At 42.2% G+C, this 20,299-nt stretch overlaps 1 protein-coding gene across 28 annotated transcripts in view; it reads left to right on the forward strand.

Annotated features, from left to right (window-relative positions):
• The window catches only part of FNBP1 (formin binding protein 1), a 97,570-nt gene that overhangs the window by 38,197 nt on the left and 39,074 nt on the right, over nt 1-20,299 (forward strand). For all 28 annotated transcript variants that reach the window (XM_066980787.1, XM_048056897.2, XM_048056901.2 and 25 more), the window contains exons 5-6: nt 10,912-10,974; nt 11,701-11,805. In XM_066980787.1, the coding sequence (XP_066836888.1) occupies nt 10,912-10,974; nt 11,701-11,805 (168 nt within the window). The remainder of the gene's footprint in view (nt 1-10,911; nt 10,975-11,700; nt 11,806-20,299) is intronic.

Raw genomic sequence — 20,299 nt, forward strand, 5'->3', positions numbered from 1 at the left:
TAGTTGGGATGGGAAAGTTATCTCGGCTACTTCCATGACCTTTTATTCTATATGAACTCTGTACTATATGCAAAGCCAAAAAAAAAAAGCATTCTGTATTGTGTTTTGTTGTCATTTCTAATTTTTACCTGATTTTTAAATTATAGGGACTTACGAGGTGATTATTATACTTAAGATGTCTAATAGATATTCCAATGAGGGGCTTGATATCTTGTAAAGAATGCGAGCAGTAACTGTATTGCTTTTTTCTTACATTTGTAGAGTTTTATAGTAAGTTTGGCTCACAAGTATCTGATGGGTGAATGACAAGCAAATTATTTTAATATCAGTCCAGCAATACAGCATAGGAACAGCAAAAAAGGAACTGTCAGTGTGTTTATGTGCTGCTGGTGATAACTTCTAGCTTTTAACAGAAGATAATTGTCAGTCATGGGTGGTTGTTTTGTTCTCGTAACATGAGTATAAACGATGTGAATTATGAATCCTTGTCTGATTCCTTTGGATTTTTCGTTTATGAGCAAGTGGTGTTGAAAAGGGAATTGCTTCTGCCTTCAGGCATTTTTCATACATAGTCTCTCTCATTTCATACCATAAAACACAATTTCATCAATCATGCTGGGACCTGCAGGGTAAGGTGATTGTTGTGTAAATATCACAGAGGTCTGATGCTCTGGCAAAACCTCTTGTGATACGAATTGATGGATGGCTTGGGATTTCCAGTAATATTGCTGGCAGAGTTCTCATGCTTACTGCTTGATACATAATCAGCCATTATGCTAAATGTTGCTGTAAGCTGTAGGAAAAGGTGATCGTTCCTGAGTCTAGGAATGATCCACAGATAGGAACTATGGGGGGGCTTCTTGTCTAGACTCTTGAATGACTTAATCCAAATAATACAAGAGCCTAAATACCTGTAAAATGGAGCAAACTTCCAGTGTTTTCAGTATGACTGAGTTACATAAGTACCCTTGCTTTTATTGTCATAATTTTCTCCATGGAAGAGAGGAATGATACACAGATGCATCGTAAGCATAAATGTGTAAAAGGGGTAGTCAGATACGGCAAAGTGGTCAGACAAATGCATCAGACTTGAGAGCTTCTATTTCTGAAGGGAATCCCTTTGAAACGCAGTAGGAATTGTGCATTTAGCAGACATGAGCGATGAGGCTGGTGACGTTTACACACACAAGGTCTTATGTATGCCTACATTATTCTGTTTTCATGCTCATTTAGCTCTATTGATTAAAGTGGAATTACACCAGCAGGTGATTGGTTGCACAGAGGTAAATCACACTTCTTTGTTTTCCTCCGTGACAGCTACGAGTCCATAGCCTGTAAGTAAGCAACACAGAACCAGATAGTACATAAAGCCTTACACTGGTTTACTGTTGGATAAAACTCAGTTTGCATGCAATTTTTAAGTACATTTGCTGGACTGCTGTGAAAGAGGTGTGCTTGATAGCTGCCTATGTAAAGTTTTCCATATACCATAGTTGCTAATGGTGAAAATATGGCAAGAAGCTAATTAAAAACAAGCAGGATGACTTGCAAATTGTCAGTGGCTTGGTGCTGTTGTTCAAAAGACAGTTAAGTCCTATTTCTCCTGGCCTGGTTTGAAGCCTGGGGAGAGTCCTGGGTTACCTTTGTTTTTACAGATGACATGTATGATGGTTTTTGCTCACTAGAGCAAAAAAATCAGGCAAAGAATCTTTTTGTGAAACTTGATTATCTTCAGCGACAAAGGTCAGTGTGTTCAGTTTTATTGTGTTGTGCATTCCTCTTCCATAGCCCACACTGACGTTAACACTGTACCAGATGATGTTTTGCCCTTGCAGTCACTGGAGTTGCCCATGCACCCTGCCTGCTTTTCCCATACAGCATGTGTGTGTAAGAGGGAGGACTCCTTGCACTGTTTCAGTTCTTCCCAGCTCTCCGGTGAAGTGAAACTCGTACAGTACAGTTCCTCACTTTCACTTCTTTTTGTGCTCTCTTGATCTTAGTGTGTCTGTGCTCTCATGTGAGTAATTCTCTTTTTCAGCCAGGACCTTGATAGCTGCTTCCAAGCTGAAATGTCAGTTCCTATGCTATGTGTGAAGGTCATAAACCATCCACCTTCCTTTTGGGGTTATTGAGGCCACGCCTGAGTTCCCCTTCACTGTAGGAAGATGTCTGTCACCAAACCACACCAACGAGTGGGGGATCGCCAGTGTGATTCAGGGAAAGAACTTCTACAGGCATTCTTTGTGCATTCCCAATTTCACAAGGACCTTATTTTGAGGTAACTGTGGAAGCTGTCAAGTTTGAGCCAGGCACCCTGTGAAATTGGGTCTTAATCTTGCTCATCTGTGATAAAAGAAAAGGAGGTGCTCCAGGTAACATCAGGAGAGGCTCCTTTGAGGCTCCTTTATTTCACAAGCATTAACAGGTTGGAGATATATTCAAGAATTATTCTACTCCCATCCAGTGTGACTGCTGCTGGTTGTGATAGCAGCTCCTAAGCAGACCACTTGTTCTCGTTATGGGAGAACGATCACCAGCATTTTGGTTGCTTAGGTGGGGGAGTCTCCTCATCTACATTGCTGTGCCTACTGAGTTACTCAGCATGTTTTATTCTATTAAGAATATGTATATATTTAGACAGCGGCTATTTTTTGCTACCTTTTTTTGGTGACACCAGTGCTTGGACTTCTGAGCAAATGTAGCCAATGCAGTCCAAGCACTGAGAATTTCCTTTTTTTTTTTTTTTTAAAATTCCTTAAAGCTTCTCAAGAGAGATGATTTAGGTATTTTCTCAACTATGGCTGAGGAAGACTCTCAGTGCTGTCATTTGTCTGGATAGGAACTCACAAATTAATTTTCGTGACAATTCTCATTTCGGGTCCCTGTTCACAAACCAGGTCTGACTCAAGGCCTCCTCTGGCAGCAGCTGCTCTGTGTTTCTGTGTAGCCACTGCTCTGGCATCAGCTTTGCTAAAAATGTGTTTGGGAGTCATGAACTATCCCTCTTGTTACTGCTTCTGCTTTCACCTCTACCTCCACCTCCCCACGGGGATCGGCTGGCTCCATACAATCAAGCATGAAAGTCAAGCACAAGCCAAGAGCCCTGCTGCAGACTGAACTGGTGCAGCACTGGGATTCTGTGGTTGGGGGAGAATTTACCTGATGTCAATACGTTCCATTTTGTGCCAGGATAGAAGCAGAGCAGGGAATGAATGCATCCTTATGGGTACTGCAAGGGTAAAAACGGTCTGGTTCTTCATGGTGGAGCATGTGCGCCCTCCCTGTGTGTATTCATACTGGGGGTGTGCATTTCAGAGAACTTTCTGTTTCTTAGAGACTCTCAGGTGTTGATGAAAAGTAAATAATTGGAGGAATTCTGCCACGTTCGTTCATTCTGAATAGTGCCCTGTTCTGCAAATAGTCTTGTGGTTTTCAACAGGATTTCTCATGGAGTTGCACCGTGCAGGCGTGAGGCAGGATGGCAGAATACAGTCCTGTCAAGTGCACAATGGATTTTCCGTGTGGCGTTCCGAATGTGCCTCCAGGTTGGAGCACAGCTGTGCTTTGTGCTGCAGAGGTACAGAGGCACACTGCTGCCTTCCAGAAACTATAAAGAGGCAACGCAGACAGCAGGAAAAGAGACACAGTGGAAGGAAATGCTTTGTCATACTTCAAATTTGGGTTGATTAGATTCAAAATGAGCTTTCTCCAGCTCTTCTTCTGTGACTTACCCACTTCCCAACGAATGCAGTTAGAGGGATTTACGTTTGGCCTCAGCCTAGAAGTGTAAAAATTAAAAATGAATTAATAGTTATGTTGCCAGCTAGAAGCCTGCAGGAGCTGTTTATGAGCAGAAAGAAAACTCTGGGCATTTATGGGAGATTCTGTTGTGCTCAGTACACTGCACAACAATCCACTTCCACGTGCTCATCCTCTCTTGCAAGGCAGTGCAGCTGTATTTCATGAAACTAAATTGTGTCAGCGTTAGGCAGCGGCTATGAGAAATGAAGGAATGCAGAAAACTGCTTAGGAAAGATCATAATAAACTTTGTATATGCTTAATGAGCCCTTGTTTCTTTTTCCCCCAAACTATAGCACAAATATAATTGTGCTAAATATTTGGATGTAGCATCTAATCCTGCTGTGAAAGATTGTTCTGGAATGGAAGAAAGCAAGTGCTTACCCAAGTTTCCAAAACATTTGTGGGTGGGAAACTAACAATAATACCCAGTTCAGCTGAAAGGTGTACTGTGATTGTTAGTTTTAGTGGGGTTAAAGCTTAGACCACCGGACTTGGTATCTTGCTCTACCCAGTTTTGAATGGATACAGTGAGGTATGAAATAAAAATGCGAATAAACTGACTCCTGTTTACTATGCGAAGGATGCTGGCAGACAATATAGCTGCAAGAAAATGTAGTCTCGTTTTCTGTGCATTCGCCAGAGTATTGCGCTTCAGAGGAACAGCCTGTTACAGGGCTGAGATGAGATGTCTCCTAACGGCAGTCGCATTCCCTGCTCTGTTCAGAACTCTGAAATGCCTGAGGGCCAGAGAGGCCGATCAGTAGCAGTAGGTAGCTCTTTTCTTTGTACCTTAGTGTTTGGTACTAATGTCGGGTCTCCTGTGGAGAAGCCCCAAGATTTCCTCTTGCAGAGCACATTGGCACAACTGGGCTTTTAAGGACGTGATCAGTCCCCAGGGCAGGATTTGAGTGGGGTGCATGATCTCCAAACACTGCAATACCAGCGTTTGAGCTCCCAGAAACCCCGGCCTTCTGGCCTGCTGCCTTGGAGGATGTCAGCATGGCAGAACGTGCTGGAGGACCCCATGGCTCTGCTCCTGTGCTGCTGAGCTGCAGCCATGCAGTGCTGCTCTGCCGTGAGGATCAGCACGCCACGGAGGCATCTCCATGCCCGACAAGTTGCTTGCTTCTGCCTTACGAGCCCCAGCAAGACTTGGTTGTAAGGAAGACTGTAAGACTACATAGCATGAAACGGCACAAAACAGCCACAGACATCACTGTCACAAAGTGTCTTCTAGCTGCATGCTCTTCCTCTCCTTACTGTCCCTGCTGGCACATCTCCAGGCAGGCGTGATCATGATCTGCTACTTGTTTGTTTTGTGCAGCTGATCTAGCCTTTGTCTGAGAACCTTGGGTTTTAGTGCTCTGTAACTGATTCCTTTGGCATGCACCACTTCAGGAGACAATTCCAGTCAAATTCACATCAGCTTTGGCTAGATATCCATTCACTCCTGTCTCAGGTTAGTTACACGTTAGGAATAACAATGTTCACGTTGAGGATTGCACAGCAGAACAGGGCTGTGCCACAATGTTATGAAGTAGCAGTGATGAAAGTGTGCAAAGATAGGCAAGTATTTCATGTCATCATTCACAGGACTGTCTTATACTACTGCTATTACAAATGAGAGCGATAAGGCCTCAAGAGCATGTTGTTATTCTTGGAAACAAAGATCTCTTCTCAGGAGGCCATTTCCTGTCTTTTGCGAGGAAAGGAAAAGCATTTGACAAGGCTTTTTGCGAATTAAGCTGGGAAAATTGAGGAAAAAATGTTCTCTAACTTCCATCTCTATTTATGCTTTAGACACTGGTCATTATTTTAGGAATCATTTGTGATAAAAGTGTAGATAGTACTTCCTTTTATCAATAAAACTACGTTGCGAGGACTGACTTTACATTGTCTGTTAATGTGAGCTGAGGGTGCAAGTTCCAAAAGTCAAAGGTAGCTGTTTTTTCAATACGTTATCTAGTTTGAACAAAGAAAACAGAAAAGGAAATGTGTACGTGCATATCTTTTGAAAATTCTTCTTGTCAAATGAACCAAACGCTATGCTTATAAATTAACCAAAATATTTTTTCAGACTATATTTTTATATTTATATATTATAGATATTTTCTGATCTGTATTTTTATAACTTAAACAGACTGTAATGTGCAGATCTTAAATTTAACCACGCAATCAATTGCTAAGAAAAACAAGGCACTTTAATTTTTTTAAGCCTTTCATAAGTAAAATATTCCCCATGATCAGGTTTTGATACAGCATGAGCACCCCTGCTGTCATGCTGGTCTAAGTGTCTGGAGCGATCCTTTCATTTAAAACTGCCCAGGAGCTCCTCAGCAAAATTACTGGATTGCGTTGTTCTTCACAAGGTGCTTCTAACTACGTCTTGCTTTTCTTACAATGCTCTCAAAGGGTCAGAAAGAAGCAAAGTCATCTATCAAGCTTTTGTTGCTTGCTCTGAGTCGTGTGGCTTTGTAAACCCTTTTGTCTACCAAGAAAGTTTTGCAGAAATATCCCCCTGCTACTTATTGTAATAGTGCTGGCAGCAACAGGCACTGTATTGAAGGTGACTCGCGAGCTGCTCCCAGTGTTTTGATCAACAGGGATGAAATCTGAGCCCAACAAAAGTCAATGAGAGTTTTGTCTTTGATTGCGCAGCAGCCAGGATTTCTCCACAGCTGTTACAAATACAGCGTGGTGAGGAAGAGAGCACACGGACTGGTATGACTTGATTTGGGAATGAAAAACTCACGCATGCAGTGTGTCTTCACATGGATTTCCTGCTCTTTCTAAGCTTCTTCCTTTACTATTCCAAATATTCTTTGAAGTAGGAGTTCTTAGAATGTAATGTATGCTTCTCTTAAAAGTTGATCTAATCCACAGTCCTCATACTGGCAACTTAATGCTGTGCTGAAAATCTATCAAATCTTAGCCACTGTCGTGAGACCACCTAAAACCTAGATTACCAGGTCTCATCCTGCAAGAATAGTCATGGATAGAGAGCTCTGGCCAAAGCACCTCCAGTTGTGCATTGTTCAGAGCACCCTGCACCATCCTAAATGCACTGTGCTCTAATGCATATGAAGAAAGGACAGTCGTGGTCACATAGCCAGTCTAGTTTTGTTTTGGCTGAAGCTGCAATGTTTTAAGCTAGTTTTTAGTAGGTCTAATGCTTGGATGAAATATTTTTCAGGGAAATCATGAAGTCGGCATGGTGACTGCTAGCATAAGACTCCTAAATGTAGAATAAAAGGTGTTTTGGGGAGATGATGAACGCTGTTAAAAACAAACGTCTCACTGTGGCATTCAGAGTTCACCTGCTTGCAGGTTTTTGTGAGAGTGAAGGTGGTAGGACTGGCCCCATAAACTTCTGAAAATTCTGCACCTCGTTTCAGGGGTGGAGGGTCAGTATGCTTTTTTTTTTTTTTTAAACAAAGAACACTTTCCTTGTTACACGTTACCTTAATTTTCTTCTGTTGGGGTTTTGTAATCCATTGCACTGATTTTATTAAACCAGCCACGTAGTTAAGAACACTGATTCCCCTGGAACTGCTCTTTCATGGGTGCTTCCAGTGCTGTGGATATGGCAGGAAGGAGTCTGGAGGAAATCATGGCACTTAAACAACCAATGCCACCATTGTAAATGTACTGGCATGCTTGGAGTGTGATTCATTAACTCAGTATCTTGCTTGGAGCGTGTGAGGTTTTAAATGGAAAGTCTGATTAGGGTGCATTAGTTTGGGTGTTCGGTGTGGGGAAAAAAAAAGAATCTGTTGTCAAATTTATTACTGAAATGTGTGTGACTAATAAGGAATAGTAGCTTTCCATATGATTTGCTGAATCATTTGTCAAATTCCTATTTGCTGAATCTCCAAGTGTAGAATAACCAATTATTATTTCATTTGATTAGGGAAAAAAAATCTTTAAATTGGAACATGCATCTTGAAACCTCGTCAAGGACAAATTGATCTTTTTTATTTTAACTAAATTAAAAAAAAAAGCTGAAAGGCATTTGCTGTATCAGAAGATTTTAAAGTCTGTTAAAGGAAATGAGTTTGCGGAAGTTGAAGATAGTATGGGGTTTGAGGAAACTGCACGCTTCCTGTATGACTTTGAGCAGATCACTTAACCGAACTCAATTTTTTTAACCTTAAAATGGGGATAGTAAAGAAATGTAGGTGGTTGAAAGGTAGCAAATGCTACCGCTTTGTTGCTTTGTATAAAAATGAGGTTTTGGAAGGCAGAAATCATCCTTTGAGTGCAAATGATTTGCAAAAACAAGTGCTCTCAATATATATCTTTCATCACACATAGCTATCTCTCTACTAGCAAATGTATATATGTGACAACACAGCAAGAACTGAGGGGTTACAAATATATTTAGAAAGTGGTTACAAGTGAGATTTGCAAAACACGATGAACTTGTGTACATCAGACTGTCACGCATCAGTTCCTTGGTTTTGCTATTTACTAGTCCTCAGTAATGCCCATTGTACATCTCATTGCTCATTCCTGTAAATGAGCTTCTGAAAAATGTAGCAAGGTACGAGCAGTATGAGGTCTTCCTGCTCAGGCTTGCTGCTCTCATATGTGCTTTGGCCAGCTTGAAGTTTATTTTACAGAGAAGGCAAATTTAGAAGGAAGATGGATGGCTCCTGCAAAAATTAAAATTACACTGTTGATTAACTACAAAGTGGTTTAAAAACTTGAGCTGAGGTTACTTTTATATGATACGCTTTTGATTCCGGGTTCGTCCTTCAGCCCCCACATCCACCTGTGTTATGTTAAACTAACCTGGCGTGTTGCTTTCCTAGGGGTTACGGGTCACTGCCAGTATTAGGTTTCAAGCAGGCCAGCTGTTCCCAGATCCAGTCCCTTCCTACACTCCAGCGAAGTCGGAGGCAGAGGAGAGGGAAGCACACAAACAGAGGACGAGGGAGGTTGCAGGCAGGAAGTGCAGTGTGAAGACAGCCAAGTAATTTTACTTGCAGCTTCACTGTTAAAAATTTCCACGTATTCCTTGCTCGTTAGCAAAATGTTTAAAAATGTGGTGTTAAATTGCAATTGTTCCTTGGGACTGTTTTCTTAAACTTTTAATTACAAAAGCAAGCCTGAAATCAGGAGCATTTCAAGCCTCTAGCAAGGAAGATGCAGCATCTCAGTCACGCGGAGAGTTTAAAGGAAATGGGAATGTACAAAAGGAACCGAAATCCACATGGAATCTTCCCCTGCCACCCAGCAGTTTCACAGATGTGTTTGTTTTTAAATGTCACAGTGCGGTGACTGAGGTTTTGGAGAAGCCTAGCGTGGATGGCAGAGGTCTGAACTCCTGAATGTTGTCGGAGCTAGTGGCAAAAGGTGGCTGTCCCGGCCTTCAGCTGCACTGCCCTTGTCGCCCGGCTGCTTCACGCTTGCTGGTCGTGATAGGTAGGAGTGGTGGCAGAGCCGAGCGCTGCCCATGCCACCGGTGAAATGTCGTGCCTCTGTTCTCTGCTTCAAGAGTTTCTATGTAGAGAAGGACACTACCCAGAAGGTTAAAGCTGTGGAGTGTCCCTAGGTTCAACTTACAGTCGAGCACCCCTCTGTAACAGCAGGTGTTGGGGACTGCAGGGAACAGTGTCTGGAGTGCTGACAGGCTGAGGGGTTTTGTGATTTTAAGGCAATAGAAGTCTGTTGGACATTACACAAGAGAATTGCCGTTTGGGGCCTTTTTGCTTCTCTTGAGTGAGGGCTGGCTTGTCTGGTGGAGGCAGAAAGGCAGCAAGGAAATGTTGTAGCACACTTGCTTCAGAAACCTGCTGCTCTGACAGATGAAAATGCTGGTTGGTTTAGTGCAGGATGCAGAAAACCAAGAAGCAGCCAGCTATAAAGTGCTTGTAAGCAGATTCTTCCTGACCTTGGTGGTTTGTGGCAGGCTGCTGTTCTGAGATCAGAGCTCTTCTAACCTAACAGGCTGCTGCCACCGCGTTGCTTAAGTTAAATCTAACGTCTGATTCCACGTGGGATAGAATGTGTGGGTTCTGGTGAGGTGCAGTAGGGTTAACTGGCAATATCAGCCCCTTATTTTAGGAGTTTGAAGCCATACCTGTGTTTGAGTAAAACATCCTACTTGTCAGAAAATAATACAGTGGAAAGGCATCTCTTCATATTAGTAGATTGCTATGTTATTTATTTTGCAAGGTGGCTTGTAAGGAGAACAGCCTGTTCCAGCAGTCAGCTGGGCTCTCCGTTCAAATCCCCGGTCTCCACAGCTGTGTCATGGGCTTATGCAATGGTCTTCAGCAAATTGCTTATCCTGAGGAAAAGTGAGGCAAGGGGAAGCTAGAGGGAGTAATACCTAAAGCATATCGGATTCTGATGAAGGGCATTGTGTAAAGCCTAAGAACTGTTATTTAAACTGTCTGTAATTAATGTAATTAAGAGTCTTGCTCCAAAAGGCATGTCAAGAGATGTTCCTTGTCACTTAGCGTGTAGCTGACAGCTCATATTTTGGAACTTCTGTAATACCATAAGGCACGCACACACACAGTGTATGGGAGAGAAGGGTTTGTGGAAGGACCCAAAGTACTGAATACCTCCCAAGAGAAATAAGCAGCTGGCTTCACAAGCACAGTCAGAAACTAGAAGAGGTTTTTCTGTTGAGTCTGAATGAAAATCAGGATGAACATCAGTTGTTAGAATGTGTCAATCAAGGGCATATTGGTAAATTCCATGCAGAGAGAAATTTTAATTTAGAGCTAACGTACTGTCAGTAATCAAAAAGATCCTATTCAGCTGAAAGTGCTTCAGATTTCGTACTATGGGAAACCAATAATTATGAGATACAGTGAATAATACAAGGTAGAATTGCTAAAGGGATTAATTAGACTTAGACTAACTAACCACTATAATTGATGCAAATATACATCTGTAGCCTGCTGAGACATTAGATAGTCGTCATACACCTGCTCAATTTAGCAGAGCTGCAGAACGCAGCTGTCACAATCATTTCTGTTTTATTCTAGAAAATTCTATTCTATTCTTCATATCTGGAAAAGAGCTCCTTGAACATAATTGGCTATTTGTTCTTTTGTTGTTCAAAATATTGCCTTTTATCTTTTTCTAAACAGCACTTCCACGATGGCAGAAAGGCACAACAGCATATTGAAACTTGCTGGAAACAACTTGAAGCCGTAAGTGGAAATTTCCTCAGATGTGACATTTAAATCATTTTTATACCATTTTCATAGAGATGGTTCCAAACTTTGTATTTAGTATGTGAAAGGTGTGTGGATAAAAGCTGAAGAAATGTGATTTTTAGAACTTTCCCGTTTTAAATACACTGGTAGGTATGAAAAAGTCTGTTTAAATAGTACATTTGGCTTTCCATGGGATCTGTGTGTAGCATGAGTAGTGTTTCATTTGATACAACTTGAAAAGTGTGCCAAGAGTTGCTTGAAATGCATAGTCCCTAAGGATGCTATTCCGATATTCCTCTATAAGCTGAATAGTTTCACCCTGCATGAATAAATCAAGTGTGACCATCTCTTTAGTAAGGTGCTGCTTCTCAGAAGCAAATACACAGGAATTTGCGCTCAGCATTCATCACATGAACCAGTGAGAAATTGTAGGTGGAGGAGAGGATAAGGAAAGGGGACAAAGGTACATGACAAATCCTACTTGCAAATAGCAGTGAAGTTGGTAGAATGAAGCAGTCTGAAGAATGGAAGAAAAATGCGTTTATGGTAACTGTTATTAAGTTCTTTAATGTGGAAATACATTGCATGTAAACAAGCTAGTCCTAGAATCTCCTGACAGTTGTTACAGCAGATCAGCTTAGGGTCAGTTATTGATTTTAGGTAGAGTTTTAATTTGTGTTTCTTTCCCATGCTGAAAGATTCTTTTTTTTTCCTTTTCAGAGTAAAAGGCGGTTTGAACGTGACTGCAAAGAAGCTGATCGAGCACAGCAATATTTTGAGAAAATGGATGCTGACATCAATGTTACAAAAGCAGATGTTGAAAAGGTAAGCCAGAGGATGGAGAGGCTGTTTGTAAACATGGGTGAGATAGGTTCAAGTCCTCAGTCCCACTGGTAGTATAAATCTTCTGAGGCTTACTGCCTCGCTGGTCAGTCCATGTGTTAATTAAAAAAGGGAGAGCTCCGCAGGGAGCTGTATTTGCATAAAAATTATAAACACGCAGTCAGATTTCTTCAGTAAAATGGTATCAGAATGTAACGTAGCTGACATGACTCTAAATACATTTATGCAAAATCAGTTTTAACTAACACCCCAGAGTTTTTGTACAGTCAAGCTTGTGAGGGCTCCCTGCGTGTGAAGGTTTGCAGTTACCCAGACTTTGATTCAGGTGGACAAACTTCCTGCCTTCTTGAGCAACACCTCAAAAATGTCCTGATGCTACTGGCTGCAGTGACAAAGTATCAGGATTGTTGTTCAGAGTCCTAGATTTACAGCAGGACAGCTTTTCATGTTATGGAGAACGCTGAAATCCCTGCTTGTCACAGATGGCACGTAGCTTTTATTTCTCAGTTGCTGTCTGGTTGCAGTCACATGTGACTTTTGTACATTGATCCCCATTTTGTGAAGCTTTTGAACTGATGTTTAATTTTAAACGTAGATTTGTGTTTCAGCATATCCATCTTGAAATACTTTTTCTTCAATTTGATTCAAAATTGGATGTACAGAAGGATGCTTGAAGTCTCAGTCAAGTGAAGTACCTGTATCTTAAGAAAGCAAAGGAGAGGGAAAAGGTGTCTTTAACTTGCTTCTCTTTTTGATGTTAGATATCTGCTCAGATAATTCAGTAATGTAGACCAGAAACACCACATTACAAAATGTAAGGATAGTCTTTGCTGAAAAGTTTGATCGATGTAGGTACAAAATAGTCAGAATACTTGAACAGGTTTGTTTCTTAAAAAAAAAAAGAAAAAGCTGAAGTGTACATATATCAAATACTTTGTTGCAGAAGTGTGAAGTGAATCTTCTATAGTCCAAGATTGCCCCTGTAAAAAAAAAAAAAAAGTTTTGCTCTTCAAGAAGTCTGCTTCATTCTCTACTCAGTTAATTCAATCCTAGGAAGCTATCAAATACAATTTTTCTCTACATTTGTGGAATCTTAAAAAGTTTCTAGTACGCTGAGCACCATAGCACCATAATATACTGAATATACATTCAGTATAGCTGAGTACAATAGCACAGATTGCTATTAGAATTGACAACAGTAAATGAAAAAGCAGCTCAGGAAAATTTCCCAAAGTGTTACTGAATATTAAAAGGAACAAATAGCTTTGTGGTCTTGTCAACTGCTTGGCTGTTAGTTGTAAATTCACCCTGCAGATTTGATTATCTGTCACCTGGATTTTCCAGCCCACTTTACAGATGAATGAGTGCACAGGGTTGTCAAAGATGTAAGGCCACATGCAATTTTTCTGGCAGAGAAGGATCATCTCTGCTTTATCTGTATTAAATGATTTTAAAATATGTTTTTTCACAGATGAAATTAGGACTTACCCTAGATTTTTTTTCAAAGCTGAGGTCATGTCAAAGGGGGTAGAGAGACGTGGCTTACTGTTTCAGATAGGGAGCTGGAACTCATTAGTCCTACATCAGTCTCTAATGCTGGCCTTTTTTGGTCAGCGTAGAAGGATGCATGTTGGCAATGTATCCGATGGATTTAGGTACATTCTGGGAAGCAATCCTTACTCTGGTGCTGTTTCCCTGTAAAGTGGAGCAGAGGGGCTTCTCATCTAAATTTTTCTAGTTCTTTATTGTGTCTATTTGTAAATTACTTATTGCAAAATGAGGCTCAGTGGCATCTTGAAAGACAAAACCCTGCTGCAGCTCTGCGTGCTGGCTAATCTCTGGAGAAGGCATTAGTCGACTTTCCAGCCAGCCAGTGGAGTAGATGGAGAAGGAAAAGGTTATCAAAACGAGTGGAATGTGAAATAATATTACTGAACAGAGAGAACAGTGTTTTCTAAGTGCATGTGTTAAACTGGGTTCATCCATGCCGGGCTCTGAATAATGCCCTTTCTTTGCTTCCCTCGGCCCACGTGACTGGCTCTGCCTTACATAAGGCCCCAGTGAAAATAGGATATTGTTCGCCCCGCGCTGCTGCCGGGCAGCTCTTGCGGACCCGCTCCAGGGAGAGATGCAGAAACCCCGGGGTTTCAGTTGGAGCAGTATGATGACTTTTCCCTCCTCCTCCTATTTTAGCAGTTCTGATTTCACTTGCCCCTTACAGCTTGGCAGCTGCGCTCTTGCTCCCAAAAATCTGTCTGGCCAGGAAAGCAGACGATTTGGCTGTGTTCGGAGCCAGTGCTATTCACTTTGGCGGAACAAGGTGCTCTTCAAGCAGTGGGATCGTTTGTCCTCATTTCTTGGGCTTGAGATTGACACTTTGGCTACTTTAGCTTCTACCTGCAAATATAAGCAGACACTAGAGTTATTTTTTGCATCATGCATTGCAGGATAATGGAATTAAAATTCTGCAGTGATCACAGTGACACGTACAATCAGAAGAATATGCAACTGCCTGATGCACCTAATGCTCAACTGTATGAGGATCTGACATGCTCTCATCTGTCAGTCTTTAAATAGTCGTAGCCTTTGACAACTGCAGCAAGAAATTCTGTGCTGGTGCTGCCAGCTACCCACACTTAACGTGGCCTTGCTGAAAGGAGAGCTCTTGGCATTACAGTTTGCTATGATTAAGTAACCAGAATAGTGGTAGGGAAGCTAATTAGGAGTTACTTTCCTCCTTATTTCTCCGGGACTGTTTAGCAAAATAACAAAGGGCCTCAGGTGTGTGCTTCGAGGCAGGGCTGGATGTGCATGGGCATCTTACACCAAAGCCCAAACTGCTCCTGATTGCAGAGGGCAATGCTGTCTGTGCTGCTCCTACGTCTGGCTTGGCTCCCTTCATGGGTGCAGCCAACCAGCCTGGGGTTGAGCTAAGAGAGCAGGGTGTTTAGCTTTGCTTCCTCCCGTCTCCTTTTTTGGTGTTAGTAGCATGGAGCAAAGGGCTATGCTCAGGTCTCGGCAGGGGTCGCAGGCTTTGCAGGGGAGTGGGCTACAGCACTCGAGTTCCCCTCCCTGGGTTTGCACCGAGCCTCTAAACTGCAAGCCGCCGGCATTTGTAGGGGGAACGTTTGTGTGAATGCAAAGCGTATTAGGCTCAAAGCTTTTGTCTGTTCCATTTAGCAAAGTCAGAGTTACTGTGTTGCGAGCAACTGCACTGCGAAAATATCTTTATAAAATAAATAAATGGTGGAACGTGCTGATGAAAACACTGGGAAGGCTTGTAGGTATCACTGTGAGCTTTAGCTTTGCTTGGATCGCAGTGGGATGTGAGCTTTGAAAGCAGTTCTTTTTCAAAAAACCACAGTGGAGTTGCTTCAATTTTTTGACCATTTGGGGAAATGGTCTCTGTCACCAGCGCAGAGGCAGTGTACTTATAAGGAAGTGCTCTATTGTTTGTTCCTTCTCTTTAGAGCTGCAATCACTAAAAAGCTGACATCTTTATGGGATAATGTGGTACCCAGCGGTGCCTTTGCAGACTTCTTGCAATAAAAAAAAAAAGAAAAACAGCTGGCTTCTCTAAAGGTTTATTTTCAAAGTGGATTTTTCAGAATTTGTTTTTAAGGAGGAAGTGGTTTGGGGCCAACCATACGAGGGGATGAATGCTTTTTGCATCTTGATTAGCACAGAAGTTGAGGGAGAGGGCAGCAGTTTGAGGTAGTCTGAGTCAGGCAGGACCTGTCCCTTTGCTGAAGAGTAGCACCGTCATGTGTTGGGGTCCTAGGTGATAATTCTGCCAGAAAACAACGTCAGCTGTGAGCCCCAAAAATGAGCTGTGTGTGAGTTCCCAGCCTGCTGTCCTGAAGTCAGGGCTAGTCGTGTTGGTTTATTTTTTGTTCCTGTTGTGTTGGGAGGGTTCCACCTTAAGTGTTTTTATGATTGATGTAAACGTTTTGTAGGTTTTGAAAGTAGTGAGAGACTAAAAGTGCAAATTTGACATTAACTCTTGCAAATCAAAAAGGTCCTAACATTGCTCGTACTTGAGGTGGGATTTTTGTTTTGCTCTGGAGGTTTTGACTGACTTAGTTTCAGTATATCTTCAACCTACACTAAGAAAGGCCGAGCGAATCTGCTTTCTTACACACTTACTGCTTTCTTACACAGTCAATTTTAATGCAATGTAAAGAGGCTGTATTGCCCCCCTTACCCTAGCAGACGTCCATTTACATTGCATTGGAAAGTCATGAGCTGAAGCACTGGCAGAGTCATACGGAACATAGATGAAGAAATACTGCTACTTAGAAAGATTCTTGGAATAAGCCGATCTTCCTGCCTTTGCAAATGCAGTTATACTGTCAAGTGTTAAACTGCTTTTCCAGCAGCCAGGCTGCTGCGCTGCAGGACGCAAATCTCTTCATTAAGAATTTACACATCCTTACAATGAAGGATGAACTAAACTATTCTTAGTTAGGCCCCAGAGAAATCTCTCATCTATGCTTCAGCATATCCTTCATACACCGTTTGCAGCATGCTTCGTCAGAGTAGCATCAAGTCGCAGCGGAGCAGGATAGAGTGAGCATCGCTGAAACCCTGCGTACAAGCCACAAAGGAACATCTCCAGCTCGGTGCTGGATTGTTGCGAAGTGCGTCACTGAGGTTTTAGTCAATTAAGACTGTCGGCAGTAAACTCTGCAGCATAGCCAGAGACTGTGGGTGCCCTCCTTTTGCGCACCATGACTACTTAATGAGCCTAACTTTTCAGGACCTGCTGAGTCATCTGCGCTGTGACAATTAGGCTTATTGTATTCTTTCCCTGGCTCATCCAACTTTTGAGGCACCTACTGCCATACTGAACTTGTCAGCGGTTGGAAAACGTAGTGCCATGCGAGGGCGATGGTAGAAGCTAGAAAACCTCGACAGTGTTTGTATCATTAATACAGGTGAGGTGGGTAAGGCTTAGTCCCAGACATAGTTCCAGAGAGCCCTGTGCATTTCTTGCTTAGTTACACGCTGCATAAGGCTTTCCCACGTTCTCTGCGTGGTGCTGAATTTTCCTTATGTTTACTAGGCAGCTGCGTTTCTGTTGCTCCGCTGATGGAACCGACTGAACCCCTGTGTGTCTTTAGTTCCGATGCGAGTCAAATTTCCCATAAATTCAAGGGCAGTCTTTTCTCGGTAACATGATTTAAAGCCATTAGATTCACGCTAACATATTTTCTCTAGTTTATGCAGATCCCAATCTCCTTTTTGAACTGCTTCTTCCTAATGGGCGCTGTAGTGTGTAGGGAGTCCCTCAGGACGGTCATTTGCGTTTCTGGTAGAATAAGCCTTGTTTACAACCTGCTATCAGCGACGCTGAGATGATACAGCAGCTGTTTCCCTTTTGGACTCGTGACTAATTTATGAGCTTTGATTTCTAGACTATGAAGAGTTAATGACCCTAGAAGCATCATCTGGGAAGCTAAATAACCTTATGTATCCCATGCAGACACTGTTATTTGGTGTTAAGAGCTCAAGAAATAAAAATACCAGTCAGTTTTAGTATAGGATTAGGAAATCCATCTGAATTTGTTTCCTCTTAGCGGTACCCGTCTGCAATAATGCCCTACATAGCAATTTGACAGTTTCATAACAATGCAGCCCTACTGGGCGGCGGATTGCTAAGTGGAGCAAACGAGTCATGGAGGTAAAAAGGGGTTGTGAAGGGGAGGGTTAAGAACAACTCCTGAATTAAGGATCAACCACCCTTTGAATCAAGGCGTAGGCATTCTTAGCTAGTGCAGAGCAATTAGTTTGCACTGTATGGTTAGAAAGCTTGTCTGTAGTTATTCTGTCAAAAATATTTTGACAGATCTTTTCAGCTGTGTCAGAACTAAGGGAAAATGAAGGAGAGACCTCAGAATTTGGCTGTTAAGTTTGTGAGCTGTTCAGTTTAAGTGAATGTGTGGTACCCATAAAGTGAGGCTTTAAGGCTAGCAGAATCATATGGTAACTTTCTTCAGCCCTGACTATTCATCCTGCATTGGCAGTGTTTATAAAATCTTTGTTGGAGAGAGATTACTAGAACCATGCCCAGTATTCAAAGTATGATCTAAGCAATGTATTATACAGTCCTGAAATAAGTTCCATTATTTATATTCCATACTTACATTTATACACTGCAGAACTTAATTGCTTATGTTAGTACAACTGAACAGGTCTCCAGAAATCATTTAAACAGCCAGCAGCTGCTCCAAACACCTCTCTGGTAACCTCCTCCCTCAATTCCAAATATTCTTCTACCTATTGTGCAAGCACCTCGTTCTTTTGTAATAAACTAGACTTTTTAAAGCATCCTCTTGGGACTGGCTTTCTCCAAGCTGTGTGGCAGGCTACTAGTGGAGATTTGTCCATCTGACCCTCTTGCCCATTTGACTGTTTGGTCACCCAGACAGTTTGCATATTCAGTGCTTGTGACATGAGAGTGGCTGTGGAAGGAGACAAAATCTTGGATTTGAGGCACGGGTTTTTTTGCTAGGGCCTTGGAGCAGTTGCAGGACTGGTTGCATGAGTAGAAGACTGACACAACTGGGTGAGTCCTTGTTGCTATTTAATTTTTTTAGTAGTGCAGCTGGGACCAGTGCAATTTAAGAGCTGTGCAAGAGCATTGTGCAGGGTGCTTAGCGTTGCTCTCAGCTCTGCTAGATGTGGCCCACCTTTCTCACTAGAGTTTTGGTGGTTTGTTGCTTTAGTACATCTCTTATTAGCGTACACTTCGGTCATCTGGCAGAATTAGGTGGAATGCAAGTTCACCAGATAACAGTTCCTGAGATCTGACCATGAAAATTTTCTCTCCCATCAGCTCTTTGCTTGTTTGTGTATTTTATTTGAACAAAGGGTTTCAAGGATTCACAGGTTGTCATGAAGATTAATTTTTTATATCCCTTTAATATTAAAAGTAAGGATTTTTCTTCTTCCTTTCCTATCTGTTATTTCGCACGTCCCGTTCTGCCTTCTTGCTTTCAGGAAAGCAAATTCTGAAACTTTTTTGCGTGCCAGTTCAGAGAGACCAAACTGGTTATTGTAAAATAGTAAACAATGGAGCTTGACTTGGAGGCTATGTAAATCAAAGCCTGAAATCCTGGCCCTGTTTTGAAGTCCATGGCAGAGTTCCCACTGTTATTAATGCTTCTGCAAATGCTGCCAGTGTTGCTGCTACCAAGAGACGCCCCACTGCTGTTAGTGATAGTGCCTGCTCGCAACAGAGAGCAGCAATGTGAGCCTGGCTGTGTGGGGGGGGTCAGAGCCCGCAGCTGAAAAATCTGTGAGCAATTGAAAGCATTCCTGAAATTGGTGAAGTGTTTCTGAGTCTGCCTTTATCATTAACTTATTTTGAAGGGATTGGCCAGTCGACGAGGGGTGAGGGGGGGATTTTTGTGTTTGCGTTTCAGTCTGATCTTGGATTTACCAAAGACAGATCTCTTTTGGCAGGCAGCGGCCTGGCAGTGATGCATCTCACATGCTGTCTGGGTTTGTTGGTGTTTTTGAAAAGAGGGGGCAGGAGAAAGCAAGCTACACCAGAGTTTTGACTGGAAACTCTGCCATTCTGGACAAGAGCAATGGCTGAGAAGTTGAACTGTTCCACTCCGTGCAGATCAGCTTAACAGCAGCCAAAGCTTTTTTCTGCCCTTTTCAGTTATTCATATCACTCCCACCATAACAGCCCGGAGGGGCTGCATTTTTTGTCTGTGTAAACCCAAAAGACAGTGTGTCCATTGAGTCTCTAGCTGTTTCTGGAATGTGTCTTACAAATTGTTCTCTGCAAAATATCCTTCATTCTTTTCTGTAGTGAAGACTGAAGTGGCAGACTGTATTTTTTCTTTCTCCTATGCTTCCTTTACCTATATCTTTCTGTAAGTTAGTTACAGAAAATAGTGCTTTGGTGTGATTGGGTTCAGATCCGAATTGCCATGGCAGTGGAAACTCTAAGTTTACCAGTATACTTGCTGCAGGGCTGATGGCGCTGCAGATACTGGGCTGTCCTTCATTCTTGGGAGCGCTTTTCTTGATGAGAAGTACACTGGCATATGTGACCTTTTGGTTTTATTGCTGCCACACGAGTTCACAGAAGAATTGCCTTAACAAAAATAGACTTTGGAGGGGAGGTTGTGTGTATATATGCTGCACGTGTTTATTTGGGGACTAAAAGATGTTATGAAGGTGTGCTCTGGGGGTGGATGTGCATTTCTTTAACAAGTGCGTACAAGATCTGAGTATCTTTTGCAAAGAAAAGGAAAATGCTTTTCTTCCCCCCAAATCCCTCAAATGCATATACCCTTTTCTGCTTTTTCATGATGATGAAAGTGACCTCACTCATTCCCCCTTTCAAGGGGAGGGGATTTTTTTGGTAGTCTTACGAGTACCTAGTCCTGACTTTTGTTTTAACCAAGAGTGATCTGGCAGTCTGTTGATCTGGATTGTGGTTTTGCATGTGGTGCTA

The sequence above is a fragment of the Anser cygnoides genome, chromosome 20, assembly GCF_040182565.1.
Source record: "Anser cygnoides isolate HZ-2024a breed goose chromosome 20, Taihu_goose_T2T_genome, whole genome shotgun sequence".
Lineage (NCBI taxonomy): Eukaryota > Metazoa > Chordata > Aves > Anseriformes > Anatidae > Anser > Anser cygnoides.